The 16,968-nt window shown below is 31.8% G+C and overlaps 1 protein-coding gene across 3 annotated transcripts in view; it reads right to left on the bottom strand.

Moving 5' to 3' along the window:
- The window catches only part of LOC113378152 (mushroom body large-type Kenyon cell-specific protein 1-like), a 135,289-nt gene that overhangs the window by 26,221 nt on the left and 92,100 nt on the right, over nt 1-16,968 (bottom strand). For 2 of the 3 annotated variants that reach the window (XM_026618675.1, XM_026618676.1), the window contains 2 exons: nt 13,521-14,200; nt 12,248-12,783 (listed from right to left, as the gene is read on the bottom strand). In XM_026618675.1, the coding sequence (XP_026474460.1) occupies nt 12,248-12,783; nt 13,521-14,200 (1,216 nt within the window). Of the gene's footprint in view, nt 1-12,247; nt 12,784-13,520; nt 14,201-16,578; nt 16,662-16,968 lie in introns of those variants that run through there. The other variant, XM_026618677.1, reaches the window with a different exon arrangement.

Below are 16,968 nucleotides of genomic sequence, written 5' to 3'. Positions count from 1 at the left end.
TATTAATAAAAATAAAATAAATTAGTATTTTCAGCATATTAGCTTATACATACAAAAAAATTAGCTTTGATCATAAAAAGGGGAGTTCCCAACTTATCTATTTCCATCGTAGACTCACACTACTAAGAATTCGTAACTGTAACATATATTTTGTAGTGTTGCATTTCGACAGTAAAATACAGTCAACCCTCGGTTAACGCAGCAAGTGCGTACCGTGCAGTATGGAGACCGTGCTATGAAAAACTCGTATTTAACATTTCAGGCTAATTCGCATTGCGTTCTATGGAAACTTATATAGTGCAGTATAAGAACCGTGCTATGAGAACCTCAGAGTTAGGTCAAATCGCACCATTTTTATCTTGCTGCATGGAGACCAAGGAATACAACTTGAAGTAGGTGTAATACGGACGAAATGACATGTATGACATAGACACCTTATTCAAAAATTGCCGCGACGCAGTAGTCTGCTCAAACGTGTTCTTAGACAGCTATTATATAATTAAGCATGTCTAAAAGATAAAAGTTTATAATTTCGTGAAAATAAATATTTCACGTTAAATTTGTTTTCAAAAACCGTGTAAGATCGGAAATGAGAACCTACCGTGTAAAACGGGATGTTGGTGTATAAATTACATTTTAATCCTATATAATGGGTTCTCTTCAATAAATAGGCAATGATGATAAATCACGTAAAATTTAGGTCGAAAGTTTTACTCGTATTTGAAAATATGTCATCGGAATGCAGCTTGAAGATGAGCGGAATATTCATTTTAAAGCCGTTTGCATTTTTCAGACATCTTAATGTATTTGCTCGTCTTTTGGTTGATATATGAATGTAATCAAGAAAAATGGGTCTCCCGTGGCCCATTCCGAGAGGGGAAATCAGGGCATCGCAGATCGCAGATCGCAGCAGCGAGCGCATCTAATGGCGCGCGGAAAATACAAAATTGCACGAGAACGGTCTTCGGTCGGTCGGGCGAGCGGCGGCGTCGAACGCGCTCGGAGCAGAAGTGTTGGCGTCGAGTGTTCAATTAATATCTTAGAATTTTAAGATCGTGAACCGACTGGTTAAATGTTGTGATTTCGCAACACTCAATGATAGTAGGAGTACTTCGTTACTCGCATTATATGCACTCGCTTGTTGTAGAACTAAACCATATATAGTTTTCTGTCAGTGTAATAATGTGTGCGGTTGCGAAACGCTGTGAGCCGAAGAGATTGCGCTCAGCCCAAGGTTAGATTTGGCGTATTCTCGCGTGTATCTACAACGAAAAGCTTTTTGTACCAAGAAACGAGAAAGAATGTGTATGCACATGTGTATGCGCTTTGCAATTTGTTTGTGTGCGCGCATTGTATTCCGCCGAGAATTTTATGCGTTTGCTGTACGTGGCCTAATTGCGAACACGAAACTTTGCAATTGCTTCTGAAATTCTTGTACGGATACTATTATAATAAATTCCGTAATGATTCTTTATTGCTCTACATATCTCCTTATATCGAGACACAGCAAACAATCATTTTTGCTACCGTCGAATTTGAATATTACGCAAAATGCATTGGAATTGCAATCTGAGTAACGAGATTATAATAGCGGAGGCGATTGTATTTGTTCTACATTTGTATTAGTAGAACGTTCCTATGTAATTTTTTCAAAGAAAGGCTTATTGACTATGTCGCACAACCATTTGAAAATTAAAATTTATATACTTCAATTGTTTTTCTTTTTAGCTTATCTTATTGCTTCTGCGGAAGTTAGAAACTATAAAAAAACTTTCAAAATTTATTTTATTTTTAACTTTCCGTATGTAACTTATAGTAATAGCGAAAAAATTAAAAATAAAAATTTTTGTATATCTTTCCGTTTCAAAACCTTAATATATATATATATATATATATATATATATATATATATATATTTGTGTGTGTGTGTGTGTGTGACACACTGTGTGTAAAACAGCTACGCAGCACGATTACTTTTTTTTCAAAATTTTCTTGGAACATTTTGAAATATAAATAAAATCCAAATATTTAAAAAAACATTTTTTCAAAAATTTCAAAACTCTCTAAACATCTAATTTTTTCTAAGTTTTCAAAAAAACTTATTTCATTTTTTTTATTTTAATATTCGGTACGGGAAGTTTCCGCAATTTGCCTTAAGACACGATGCCATGCACTACTAGTTAGTCCTTTAATTTTTAAAAACATCAAATTTCCTGCCAATTGTATGTGAAGGAGCTTTCAGCTTTCCTATGAAACATTTCCAGAATAAAACGACTAAAGGACATTCAGTGAATTTTCACAAGTTTAAAATAATAATAATAAAAAAAAGTATTACAGTTTCGTTACTGATACTGATTTTTGATTTTACACAGTTATATTTATTACATAAGTATTGAAAGAACGGGTGGGCTTTGACAAAAAAATCACGAAATATAACAAGGAGTAAGATATCACGTGTATTTGTTTTTTAACTGAATTTTTAAAAAATCACACTTTTCAATAAGTTTTCAAGAGTTTTACGATATTTTCTGCGTACGTAATAAATATACAAGAGAGGCGACAATTTTTTAAAAATCACCAAGGGACAGGAGGGTCCAAAAATCCTTAAAAATCGACCACGTAATTAATGGAAAGACCTTTCACGAAAAGGGAATTTAATAATTACCTATACTCTTATAATTAGCAATATGTGGAAATTTATGCAATGCATAAACAATATGAAGACACGTATATCTTAATTATACAACTCATTCAACATGCATTCTCATGCGGACGGACCTTAAGCTCTCAAATATATAGTATCAGTAGAGATCAAGAATTCACAATTTTTATAAAATCTGTATTATCTACATAATAGATTGAAAACCCTTACCATACAATATCATCATAAATGTTTTTTTTAGTTTTTTTTGAACAGCAATCAAAACTTACAGCTTTCAGATGAGAAAAGCTGTTGGGCTAATTTGACCTAATACTACTCTAATATCATCTCTGTGAGATAAATTTGTATTATTACGATTTGTGTAATAAGGCGAATATTTTATGGATGCAGCAATGCCGGCTAAGTACTTATTTCACTTGGAAACATATTGCTATCTATATTTCCAAGCGAAACCCGATGCCACAACTGATTGACATCAGGTTTCTCGAAGCGGGTTCGAACACGGGACCTCTGATTAAGGTCCAGTCGCTCTAGCCACTTACCCACGAGTGAACTCAATTATAAATGTATGAATTAATGTATAATATACCTATTATCCTTTTCGACTAGTCCTCTTATCCTTACTATAGCGTTACATAATCGAGTAATCAATCCGGTCGTTTTTGATTCGAACGTCGGTCGAGGTTGAACGGATTTCAAACGGTCGCCGTTGCAAAAGGTAATATAAGATAATGCATTCATTGTTTAATTATGCGACCAAAGCAGTGATTATTTGAAGTTGACTCTTTGTATTGCGGTGTCATTAGCGCGTGTTCATTAGGAGTTCGACTCATTAGTACTGCGTTGAACGAGCACCGGTCAAATGTCGCGATAGATATATATCGCCAGCGGTACGAATAGTACGAACGGCTCACTCGCCATTATTGACTTATTGAATGCCATTGCACATTCACAGCCAACAATTAGTCGACTGTTTAATATATTATATATCCCGCTCTCCGGCAAAACCAATCTTTCGATATTTACTGATTTTCTTTACGCAATGCGAAAAGGTGTTTTTAGGCCAGATATGCAAAGTTAAGGGGGTAATCTGGTCTGGAGGCATAAAATTTATGTGATTTTTTGAAAAGTCCCAAAAAAGACAAATAATATTTTCTTTCTCATAAAACATATTTCATCTTTCTCTTTTTGGACTCTAATTCAGAGTCACTATAGTTTAGCTGTTATGGCAAGCATCACTACCGTACCCTGGCACATTTGTACCCAGTCACCCACTCAAATTTAGTAATGAAATAGTGTCATATTTTTAAATTTCTGCAAAGCTCCTTGAGGTCAAAGGGGGCGTCCATTAATCACGTGAGGTTGTTAAGGGAAGGGTGGTTTGATAAAAAATCACGAAATATTACGTGGGACAAGGAGGGTTATTGTAAGATAAACGACTATTTATTTTTTCCTGAATTTAAAATAAAATCCAAATATTTTCAAAAAAAAATTAAAAAAATTTACAATATTTTCTTGCAGACCCCCCCCCCCCAAAATCCTTAAAAAGTCGATCACATAATAATAATAGTAATGTCAAATAATAGTTATTGTACCTTATATTTCAAGTACAAATCATGTACAAAAACAATCAAAAGTGGAAAGGAAAGTGAAAAGTTAACTCAGAATGTCTCTTATTATCTCTGAAGTGTATCTTTGCAACTTCAAGTATTTTACCCATATTCATGTTCTATATGAGTATGAAATCCAAATTAAATGAAATTTTAGTATGCATGATATTAAAATATCTGTATAAAATCTGTTAATTAGCTGTGGGTAATTAGTAGTAGTAGTATCCGAAGGGCTCTATATTTAGTCTACTTTTGACCCATTACTTAGAATTGCGTACAAGGCTCGCCTTACGATTACTAAAATTTTTTTTTTAATTAATTTTTTTGATTATTATGAGGCATACCAAAATATAATGACTTACTCCACATAGAGTTAATCTATGATTTACCAAAAAAATTAGAAAGTTTTATATGGATGCATAAATTGTCATAAAACTGATTCAAACTATAAAATATATAAAAATATTTGTTAAAACCTTTAGAAAAATACGATTTTGCCTTCAAGAATTTATTTATATAATAAATATGAATAAAATGTTTTCTCGACGCACACAAAATTTTAAATCTATTAACTCTAATACAAATTTATATTTATCCTTTGCTTACATGACCAAATCGCATTATCAAAATTATTTTTACAACTTCCAAATGCTTTCGTACGATATATTACGATAATTGCAAAAATGAGCAACTGTGGTCAGCCAAGCGATAAGTTTATATCTATAAATACGGATTCTGCATGATAACTCTTTAATAATTAATATAGATAAGATATCTGTTTCTTTAATTTTAAATTCTAAATATTTAACCACTTGATGTACACTCTCGAGTTAATTGGACACATTCTGAATGAGTTGAGCCTCATTAACCAATATACTTAGTGTAAGTAAAAAGGACAGAACATTAATTTCGATTTATGAAATAAATATTTGTATAAATATACTTATTTCATTAATATAGTAAACTTGAATGTCAACATGAAAAGATAATACAAATTTTGCTCTAAGTACGATTTGACGTAGCTTGTATTTTTATTTAATTTTTTATTTTATTAATTTCAATTCGGTCATAAAAGATTTTTTAATGATTAGTATTTTTGCTTGCATTCTATGGGTTCCATATCAAGTTTTATAATGTTTAACCGTTAGAGTACATATAAAAAATTGCAAAGCTTTTAAAAATTTTCATTTATCATACGGGAGCAATTTTTACTATATTAAGTTTTCATTTTAAAGTTTGGAATATAAGCTACTAAAATCAACATGTACATTGTCTAAGAGTAACATCGATAACAATATGAGTATTATATTTAAAGAAGCTTATATGTCAGTCACACCGTTTCATATGTGTTCATATCTTTCAGATAAACATTGTATTTTGTATTACGCACTAAATAAATATAATAAATTCACCGATACAAATAACAGATATGATATTAATCCGTAATGGATAATAAAAAATATTATCTGCGAAAATTTACTGCTCGAGTAAATAAAATCACATTTTTAATTATTTTTGCTTCAGGTGTAAAAGCCGATAATGCAACACTTATCTTTAAAAATATATTTGCACGGTGAAACAAAAATAAATTAAATTCTACGAATAGAGATAATTTTCGAATCACATAAGTGATAAAAATGAGAATATAATTGCTTTAATATATATCTACTAGTATTTGCTTTACAAAAGGTAATTAATCAGAGATCTGATTCATAATTGTTGTTTCGAAAACTCAAATTTAAAATATCTCATTTCATTAAATTAAAAACCATAAAAAGAAATAAAAATTGCTAATGATTCAGATATTGGAGCAGACATTGTTTGTTATTAAATTCGAAAAAAATAGTTAATTATAAACTGCTTTAAACTGTCAATTGATATCGTATATTGCAGAAGAAAGATTGCTAACTTATTAGCAGTTTTATATTATAAGTTTTAAAAATGTTTGTTATATTATAAGGAACTTGGTGCTGTCTGCTTCAATATGTATTACTCATACTCATTCATTGGTAGCAAATGAATCATTTTTATATCCATAAAAAATAATACTCATGTTTGTGAAACGGCCTAAGGGTTTGTTAAATAAGATTTTATCAAATTGACTGTATTTTATAATACGCGAACTTTGAGTTGAAATTGCCAAAGCACCTCAGTTATTTTTTTAGAGAACAGCTTTTTAGTCGATCAATTTTGAAAATTTTAATTTTATAGTTTAAAAAATAGCTTTAATTTTGGAAAATAAGCGGTAATTGAGTCAGTCAATTGTTATTTAGGGTTATAGTTTCATAGTTTTAATGATTAGATAACGAAAAAATGGTCACAAATTAACTAACTTATTTAAATTATTCTCATATAAAGCTCATAACTTCCAAATGGCATGAGCTTTTTCTAAGCTTTTTCATGATAGTTACCGTCACCGTTAGTATTTATTGATGATAATGTTTTATTCAAGGACGTCGAATATAATATATTATGTTAAATTTAAAATATTTTATTATTTTTTACGAATAAATCTAAAACAAAAGAATGCAGATTATGTCTTTATCAAGATATACGATATGTGTATAAATATGTGTATTAAATAATCTACCTTCATATACAATTTCGTTTGCTCGTTTATAAATGAACATTTATTTATTTATACGCTCAAATATAAATGCAGGCCGGGGGCAGGTGTGACAGGTGCACCCGCATCGTGCCCCGCACTGAAAAAGGCCCCGTTGGGCGTAACAATTTTTATAATAAATGTATATGTGTTTGTAATTTGTCAACTATTTTACAATTGTTGTTCAACTAAACTTAAAATTTTATTTTGACTGATTTGCTATAGAATAGGGCACAAAGATCCAATTTCATTTTGAGCAATTATATTGTGAAAACCAAACCTATTATATCGCAACAAATAACACATATAAAACAAACAACTATGTTCGGTAAAACTCCCAGCGACTATGTTCAGTAAAACTGCCAGCTAATTCATCGTTCTTGAAATGTGTTTTTCTGCTGTTTTTTCAAAATTTTTTCACCTGATCCTTTTTACCCCATAGGCGGGTTAAATTGGGACGGCCAAAAGCAAATAAGTCTAATGTATTACTTAATTTTAAAGAATTTTATGAAATAACAAATACATTACTTATAAATTACAACAATGCAAAATATAATTTCCTGAGTTCATTCTTTACAGAGATGTCACTGTAAATAACCTTGATCTGTTATTTTGTCAGAAATATTCATCAACAGAGTTGGATTAACTAAATTTAATTTATCTCTTGTAACATTGCTTTTTTCAAATAATTTACTTTTTCACTTGCTATTGTTTATTTTTACACCTTGCCAGGGTAAAGATTCAGGTCCTTTTTACCCTTTCCAGGTGTAAGCTCTTAGAGAGGTTATATAAAAAAAAACTGTTGAATCTAACTAAACAATAACAATAAATCTTAAAAAAAATTAAAATAACGTATTAGTTAAAAATTATTAAGGTCTTGTAATCTAAGAAACAGAGCTCACGCCAGCACAAAAACTGACAATGTAAAGAAAATACTTTTGTTACGTATTTCAAGAAGGTAGTAGAATTGTGAGATTTGAGATAAAATTTCTATGCACATTTTTTCGGTTCAAATTTTCTAGTTAAAATATTTTTAAAAAAAATTTGGCAATCAAAACATTTTAAAAAATCCGGGGCAATCCGGTACAACACACCTAAAACCGAGTCAACTATTGCTTTTAGAAAAAACCGAGTCGCAAGGCGAAAATCGTCCCGACCAATCTAATCACCTTACTAAAATGTTAACTTTTGTAGATTAAGCAAATGCTTATATCACCTACTAATTAAGTTCTCTATTTGCAAATGACAGGATTGACAAATTCGAATTCGGATACTAGAAACTAAAAATTTAAAATTTGAAAAATATTAACGAGGGACCGCATCTTATGGAATTCAGTCGATCCGCGGGCCGCGATTTGGACGCCTTCGAGGACTATCAACAGAAGCCTTTGCTTCTAAATTGAGGTACGAAGTATCAGAGAACGTTAGTTCTGATACAGGTACAAGTTGCCTCATCGTATCCAAGATAGGTCCCTATCTAGCGCTACGATCATCTTGCTGATTGTGTAATTATGACTTGATTTATTCAGTTTGTGCAGAATAAGAATAAAAGCCGCCAGTTCTATGATTTTTATCAGGGATTGCGCTATCGCATCGCGGTTTACGGTAATATAGCAGTTCGCCGTTTGCCCGCGGGATGTTTATAAGACGCGCGTAAATCATCGCGGACGAGCACTTCGCGCTTTCGCAATGCAACGGACGCAATTGAAGAAAATTAATACGGCAATTATTTTAATTACGATAACTCGCTCGAGAAATCTTGGGTGAAATTTTTATTATTAGGCTCTTTTTTGTTTCCATGTTATGGGCACGCTTGTTGATTGGATCTTGTTATAAACTCATGTTATAAAATGAAATGTGCACTGATAGCCGTAATAGAATAATTTAAATGACGTGGAAAGCAATGAACTGGAAGTTAAATAATTTTAAGTAAGCAGTCAAATATTTTAGATAAAGTAAATTGTACTATTGTACCCAATTACTGAGATAGTAACTATAATTATGTCTTCGACTTTTTATACAAATTGAGTATACAAAATTTTAATTAATTCGAGAGAAAATCGAATTTAAAGAACAAATACAAATAATAATCAAATATATATTATTTATTTTCATATTCTAATTATTTGTTCATAATAAAATTAAATCTAGCTAATGGTTTCTATTAATGTTGTTAATTTCATAAAGTATTATGCTTTCACACATTTTATTTCACATTTTGTTTGGCAAGATTTACCTATACGTTGGATAATAATTCCATTTAATTATGAATATATATATATATATATATATATATATATATGTGTGTATATAGTGAAGGGCGGAGAAAAAAGGTCCAATTTAAATTTCTGTAATTATACTGTATCTGAAATATGTTTTTTAACTGTTTTTCTAAAATTTAAAAGGTAAAAAGCGACAGCCACCGGGCAAACAGATATAATGTCTTAATTTAAATTTTAAAGGGATTTTACGAAATAATAGGTAAATTATTTATCCTCATCCTTATGCGACACTTACGTTAGCACATTTTTACAAAGATTACACCGAATATAATCTCGATCTGATTTTCGTGAAAAGTATTCCTCAGCAGAAATGGAAGATCTACCGATTTAATTTATCTTATGTAAAATTGCTTTTTCAACTTAACCAATTTTTTTTATTTACCATATTCTTATTTTATACCTTTGTCAGTGTAAAAGTTTAGTTAGTCTTTTGTTTAGTGACCCCACCCCAATGTACGCTTTCATAGAAGTTATATAGAAAAAAACTATTGAGATAACTTAAAAATAACAAAGAGCTCAATAACAAAAAAAAAACTACCAACGAAACAATTTTTTTTTGTTTTGAATATTTATACATAGCCATTTATCTTCTGGTTGCGACGTCATAAGAATTAAGATGATGGGCTGATTTCACATTGTTTATCTTCTAGTTGAAAATAATATCGTTAATTTATGTTATATTGCTGTGGAAATTATTATGACCATTAAGATAAACTGATTGTGTCATTTTCGATAATTCTATTTGGCATATATTTTAATTTTTACTGAAAATATAGTTCAAGATTCTAGTGCAATACAAGGCAAAACTATTAATTTGACGAATGAAAACGTATTAGGCCATTGGGTTGTTTCTAATAACTATCTAAAAAACTTACAAAATTATTACTAAATGCTTTTATGAAATACATAGATTGGCCATCTGTTATTATAACTGGTTTTATTATATGATTCCATGTGGTAAAAAATTTTGAGATCATGGTGATGGACCTTTTTACCCGTGGTCCTAAGGTATTATTAAGCTCCACTCTACCCTATAGTATTAAGATTATATATTACGGCTCTCGGTTTATCTCTACGTTATCTTGCATTCAATTTTTATTATTCGTTAATAAATTATCTAAAATAAACTGCTAATAATTAACCATGTGGTAAAATATCATGTCATTCAACTTCACGGCCCAACGATTTGAAACTCAAGGACGGAATTGATAATACGTAAATGCACGTGCATAAAAGCATTACTGTTCTAAAAGTACTGCATTTAATGCGTTTAAAAAATTAAATGTTTTAATACAACGTAATTTTGTAACAAAAAACGCATCATTAAAATTAACAAGCGCACTGTTCATTCAGAAAATATTGCAACGCTAACAATACGAAAATTGTATCGTAATTTTTCATTCTTTATGCTATTGTACTGTATACAAAGCTTTAAGAAATAACACTGATATCAAATGGAATTTAAATAAAAAATGTCTATGTAAAGACCGCGTAAGTGCATTATATTCCCGCATAAAGTCGGTCTGATATTTTTTTTTATTTGTTAATGGAAAATGTTCGACGTGATTTATCCGGAGATTTTATAATGCACGAGTGCAGCGAGAGCGTTTATTTTATATTTGATTTTTATTATAATGCGCAAACTGCGTTCCATTTTTCTTTTCGGGTCGCATGGCTATGACTATAACAATTTAAGTGGCAACAATCCTAAGAAAGAGCCACTTTTCCGATTATAAAAAATATTATTTTGTAATATGATATGGTATAATAACATTTTAATTTGAATTGTGATTGAGTTATGTTTCATTATCAGTAAGTCCGCGTCCCTTACGCATACCATTAGATAATTTCCAAAAAAGTATACTGTACATTATTTAATTTAGCATAGAGAGATATTTCAATTGCAGTTTTTTTAGTCAAATATTTTAATGTATTATTTCTAATTGCATGAGTAAAATAACTATTAATCAATTCACGGTTTTCATAGATGTGCAGAAATATTAAATTAAAATGAAAAGTGTAGTGAATACATACATATGAAGAATGTCTTATCACTGACAGAAATAACGATTTATGAGTAAATTAATAGATAAGTTAACTTAAAAAAGCTATTGGTCATTGATCTTTCCTGGTAGTGTAGACCGGTAATATGTGAAACGAGATGTTAAAGCCGTGAATTTTAATTGATTTATGAAGTGGATTTGTTGCAAGTCATCTGGCCTCAACCTACATATACGATTGAGCAGAATTTTCACGATGCTCGGCTTTGAATTGTATTTTGCTTAAGAAAATATTCGGTAGTATCATACTGTGCTGCAGTTTTGAACAATGCAATATATTTTAGACGGTTATTAAATATAATTACTTCCGTGATTAGCATGATAAAATTTGAAATAACGCTATATGATATAATGAACCAGCATTGAACGCTATACCTTCTGCATATGAATGGCGCGAAATATAATTAGGCATTAGATCATTTTGTTCATTAAGTGCAGAATTTCGTATTGCAATTTACATCATCATCAAACTGTGGAAAATTATATTATGCACATACAAATATAATTAGAATATTTAAATAATTCCCAGCATCTCGATATGTTATTTAAGTTCAATGAGGTCCGTGTGATAATTTGTGCCCATAAAATGTAGTTGATGATTGTTAATTAATAAAATCAGAGAGCTAGTAATATTTTGCATATAAAAATATAATATGACATGTTACGAAAGAATTTAAATGAAGACATTAAATGTGTCACAGCATTGACAGTATCACATATACTCATCTTCATTAAATGTTACATTCATCTATTTACTTTTAAAAGATTAGCGTTAAGAAGAATTTGACTCTAGAGTACCAAAGTATTGAAATTAAAGTAGAACTTGAAAGTGAAACCCTTATACAATTAACGTAAGATACATGATGTATCTGACTATTGAGGTTTTTTAATTTGTAGCAGTACCAAAAAATGTAGCTTGTGACAAAATTACTAACTTATTATTGGCAATTAGCAATTGATGCAAATTGCTGCATTAATATATCGTGCCATAATATTCATAAAATGTAAAAAATAATAGGAGAACCTACTTGTATATATGCTTTGGATCAAAATTTGGCAATCGCATAGGTTGTGGCGTAGGCGTACTGGAACCGCTACCGCTCTTCGCGCTGAGATCCAGCGGTTGTTCCACTCCGGGCGTCGATGATCCGGTTGCGCCTGCCGCCGGACTGCTTGCGCTGCTCGGGGGCTGTTGTTGCTGCGTCGTCCCCGATTCTTGTTGCTGTTGTTTGGTCTGTTGTTCGGCAAGAGGAAGGATATATCGTTGTTGCGCAGCAAGTAACTGGTACCACTGCGCTGCTTGAAACTGGAGTCCAGGCGGGTAAAACGGTGAAATGCCGGCAGCTGCGAGCGACGTTACATTATCTAACGAGCCCAATTGAGGCGCTTGTTGCATTTGCTGCTGGTGATGGTTTTGTTGCTGTTGTTGTTGCTTGTGTTGACGTCGCAACAGTTCGACGACAACGTTACCATGCGCAAGCAGCGCCTCCTGCAGGCCGAGCCGTGGAGCCATTTCCATTTCAGACGTGCTGTCACTGCTGTCGCTGTCGCTGCCAGCGGGACTCTATGGGCAAGAAGCAACAATAAATATCAATTATTTGTATACCATGTTCAAACTAAAACTCTTACTGTCAAGTATAATAATAATTTGTTTAATAATAATAAGTTGATTGAAAAAAAAAACTAACAAAATTTTTCTGCTTATTAAATCAGTACAATTAAATTAGCATCTTATATTAATAATTCGTATATCATTTTTTATCTGACATTTTCATTATAAATTAATAGAATTTTCCTATAACGTCGAATATGGTAGTGATATTTGAAACTGTTACAAGTTTATAGTTGCGCTCTCCGACTGATATGACCTTCGTTGTGCGGATTTACAAGACATGCTCAGAAGCAATTTTATTTTTAACGTGTTTTTCCGCTTGATGTTTTGAAGTGAACACAAAAACTGAATTATAGACAGTTTTGAATTGATAAGCGTCATAGTGGAAACTGGTTTCCATTATTATAATTGAATTTGCATTGTAATATCCAACACTTACTTCTGTTTTATTTCCTGAGTATTTAAAAAATTTTAAAGTTTGAATTTCAGGGAACGCTTACCACATGATAATTATTTAAATATATAGCAAAAAAAACTAAATTCAATGAGTATTTGATTTCACGTTCATGAAGATTATAAAAAATCTGAAAACGCGTTAACTATAAAAATGGCCAACTGATTATTGAAAATATGTTCAGAACTCAATTTCAAAAATTATTAAAAAAATTTAGTTACATTATGATACGTACCGCTTGAAGATAGTTGTTGGTGTCCATGTCATTGTTTGACTTGGTGGCCACTAAGCTGCCATCCGGCCCAACCCTGAGCAATTGACCTTCAACGCAGAAGTAGCATTTATCTTGAGGCGTCCAGTCGGCCGCTTGTGGTGCCGGTGTGGCTGGCGCGGCGGGTGCTGTGGGAGTGGAGAGCTCGGATTTGATCGGCGTCATGGAAGCGGCGGGTGGCGTTCCATCCGTTCCGTCACGGGTTGTTTTTGGTTCCTCGTCCGTAGGCGATTCAGTACATTCGTCCACATTGTTCTCGGTGCTGGACAGCGATTCAACAGATGTGGTAGTTGTTGCGGCTGCTCCGTTGGCGGCGGCCGTTTCGCTCGTGTCTTGTGGATCGGGCGTCGAATCGCCGTCGACGACTGCGGCCGCAGCCGCGCTTTCGACAGCTTCGCCCTCCGTGTGTCCCGTCGGCGTTCCGTCGCGGTTCGGCCAACTCGTCGCATTTGTGGTCTTGGTGACAGTCGAGCCGGCCGCGGCCGCTGTTGTCGTGGTCGTCGTCGCGGCGACGCACGAACTCGTCGTGCTGCCCGCACTCGTTGTCTGCGCTATAGGTAAGGGCGGTCTCTGCAGGGTGATAACTTCTTGATATAGCTTCCATTTCCTGCGACCCATCAATTCTTCAGCTACTCTCTCGAGTCCTGCAAAGCGCCAAATCAAACGTCACGTTAATACAAAACTCACTATAAATTAATGTTTTTTAATTATAGCGCCTTCAATCGCAAGCTTTTCTCAGGCATGATTTCATAAATAAATATTGTAAAGAATAATAGATTTTATTCTAATTATTTTTGTTCAATTGTTAAAATTGATTTTCCATGATAATAATGCTTAAAAAATCGGTAGATCGGTATCAACAATATGAACTGATTTGATCTGAGCGAAAAGAAGTTTTCCTTAATTGAAATGTATTTATTAAATACTTAAATTTTTTCACATAATAATTATCACTAAGCATAGATTTTATGTTATTTTTGAATAATTTAACATATAATTAACGAGATCGAGAATTTAAACGTAGGTTTTCAAAAAAGTTATCATGGTTATTCGATTTTTTTTAACCGGCGAGTAGGAAACAGTGCAATGAAAACTCTTAGACAAACGTGCTGTTTGATATGATGAGAACTGATACTGCAATATGACCGACATGTGTATGTGCATTGCAAATTATCCACGCTCTTATCAAACTATTCGACGGACGATAATGATACCACGCCCTAAATGCATAAAATCCATATTTTAAAGCTGTTAAATTGTAAGTAAGTGGATTATCTTCAGGCAAAGTAAAGATTTATCAGAACGTATCGTTTTTTAATTCGTAAAGTTGTTAGAATATTTTATTATAATAACACATTTCAACTGCAATTTTCATCTAAATTTATTAGATTAGACAGGTATACAAATATCTATGCATTTATTTCCAGTATCTATATCCTAACGAAGATTTTGCATTAAAGTTTGATTCTCTATTTTATTTATTTTTTAATTTATTTTAACAATGCTTTATGAAATTGTAAACTCTGTGTTTTGATCTGATTTATTTTTGTACTTCAACTTTTCACTCTATGTGCAATTTTGTCTTCAAAATGAAAACAGCAGAACCAAATCACTTTTGTATTTAATACAAAAAAATGCAACGTGCATAGCATGGACTATTCAAAACAAATTTAATACGAACTCCATTTTTCCAACGAGCGAAATTCAAAATTCTTCGATTAATGCTTTACAACACATTTTTCAAATTTATATTATTAAATGGTTTTCATTTTACGCAATCACTTGATTCCATATTAAGTGTAATATGTAAAATGTAATAATATAGTAGAATAATCACAATATAATTCATTAGTTTTATTAATTTTATTAATTGTTTTGATATGTTAAGTTATATTAATCCAAGGGGCAGAATTTGTTTAAGATTTTTATGTTCAGTAATGGACGAAACGATAAGATACTAGTTCCCAATAGGATTCATTAAACACACGAAATGTCACGATAATAATTCTGCATGCAAATTATTGATTTTTTAATAAGGGTTATTAATGTCACACTGCGGAATAGACAAGCATGTAGAAAACATAGTATTCAGATAATATTATGTTTAGAATATTTTAGAATTTTGGTAATTTAATTATTTTTTATTAATAGTTATAAAAAGCACCTAATTGCTTGCATAATAAATATTCATTCTTCATTATATACATAATATTAATTCATAAGATTAAGTAGTAATAAATAAAGTGCAGCATGTGAAAGGCTAGTTTGCTTCGTCATACGAGCAAAATTCGTAATACGTGCGAGTTAGAGGCGTAACGTAAACTTTATAGGGGTACGTAACAAGTTCATCCTATGTCAATTGAACAAGGATTTTTGTATGTGAAGTCGCATTTAACTAGCATACAAATATTTTAGGTAATTTAAAATTGAAAAATTCAATTCATTAATACAAATTGTGCCATTATTCTTGTGCAATGCGGGATCTAGTTAAAATGTTGGCATATAAAAATCACCTCGAAAAAGATGCAACTGGTGGAGAGTTGTTTGACGAATCATACTTAACCAATTTTTGCTCTATATAAGTTAATAAATTAAATTTATAATTATATATAATTTATATAGTAAAAAACAATACTTATTGGACAGTTATTTTGAACGCAAAAATTGGTATAATAATAAATTAATTATTTTTTATTTAGTAATTTGTTATGTTTTTGCATAATATGATTCATGAATATGTTTTTGATTTTGGCAATAAGGTTTTATTTCTTTTATAAACAAAATTGAACAATGAACAGGAACGAATTAATGGCATTTCAATGTATTTATATATGAAAAAATTCTTCGAGATACGAGCAACTTTACATGCAAGTGTGGTTACGGGACAAATGAAGCTCGTAAGGCGGGGTACCACGGTATTATATAACTACAGATTCTTTAAAGTTTCCAAAAAAAGTTTGATAAATTTGTTTCGAAATTTATGTATCAATTGCTAAAATAGAGATTTAAAATCAGAACTCACTGCATGCTTTTCTTTAAAGTAATTAAGTCATATGTCAGAACATAAAATTCTTTCGTGTATATATAGCGGCGGGCGGCAGTGTTAGAGCGCTCGCCAAATTCACTCAACTATGGCACATCACACACGACTCGCCAAAGCGAACACACAAAAGTAGAACTTTTTTCATAGCGATCGTATCACAACGCACTTCTATCACTTCACTACACGTCCTCTACTAATTCAATCCATCGCCGGCAAGATAATTCAATATAGCTGCTAGTGAAACAAAATATTTTTCTAATTTCTCGACCAACTCTACCGACTCGAAAGACGCTCAATTTGACCGGATTCGGTTCGTTTTTCGCCTCGCATCGAATTGTCGCGAGGCGTAAGGAGTCATACGCGGGGTGT

The sequence above is a fragment of the Ctenocephalides felis genome, unplaced genomic scaffold (genome assembly GCF_003426905.1).
Source record: "Ctenocephalides felis isolate EL2017-DRISC unplaced genomic scaffold, ASM342690v1 CF-g0.4_SCAFFOLD_01886, whole genome shotgun sequence".
NCBI classification, from domain to species: domain Eukaryota; kingdom Metazoa; phylum Arthropoda; class Insecta; order Siphonaptera; family Pulicidae; genus Ctenocephalides; species Ctenocephalides felis.
Note: the sequence above shows the minus strand (reverse complement) of the source record. Positions and strands in the feature narration are given on the sequence as shown.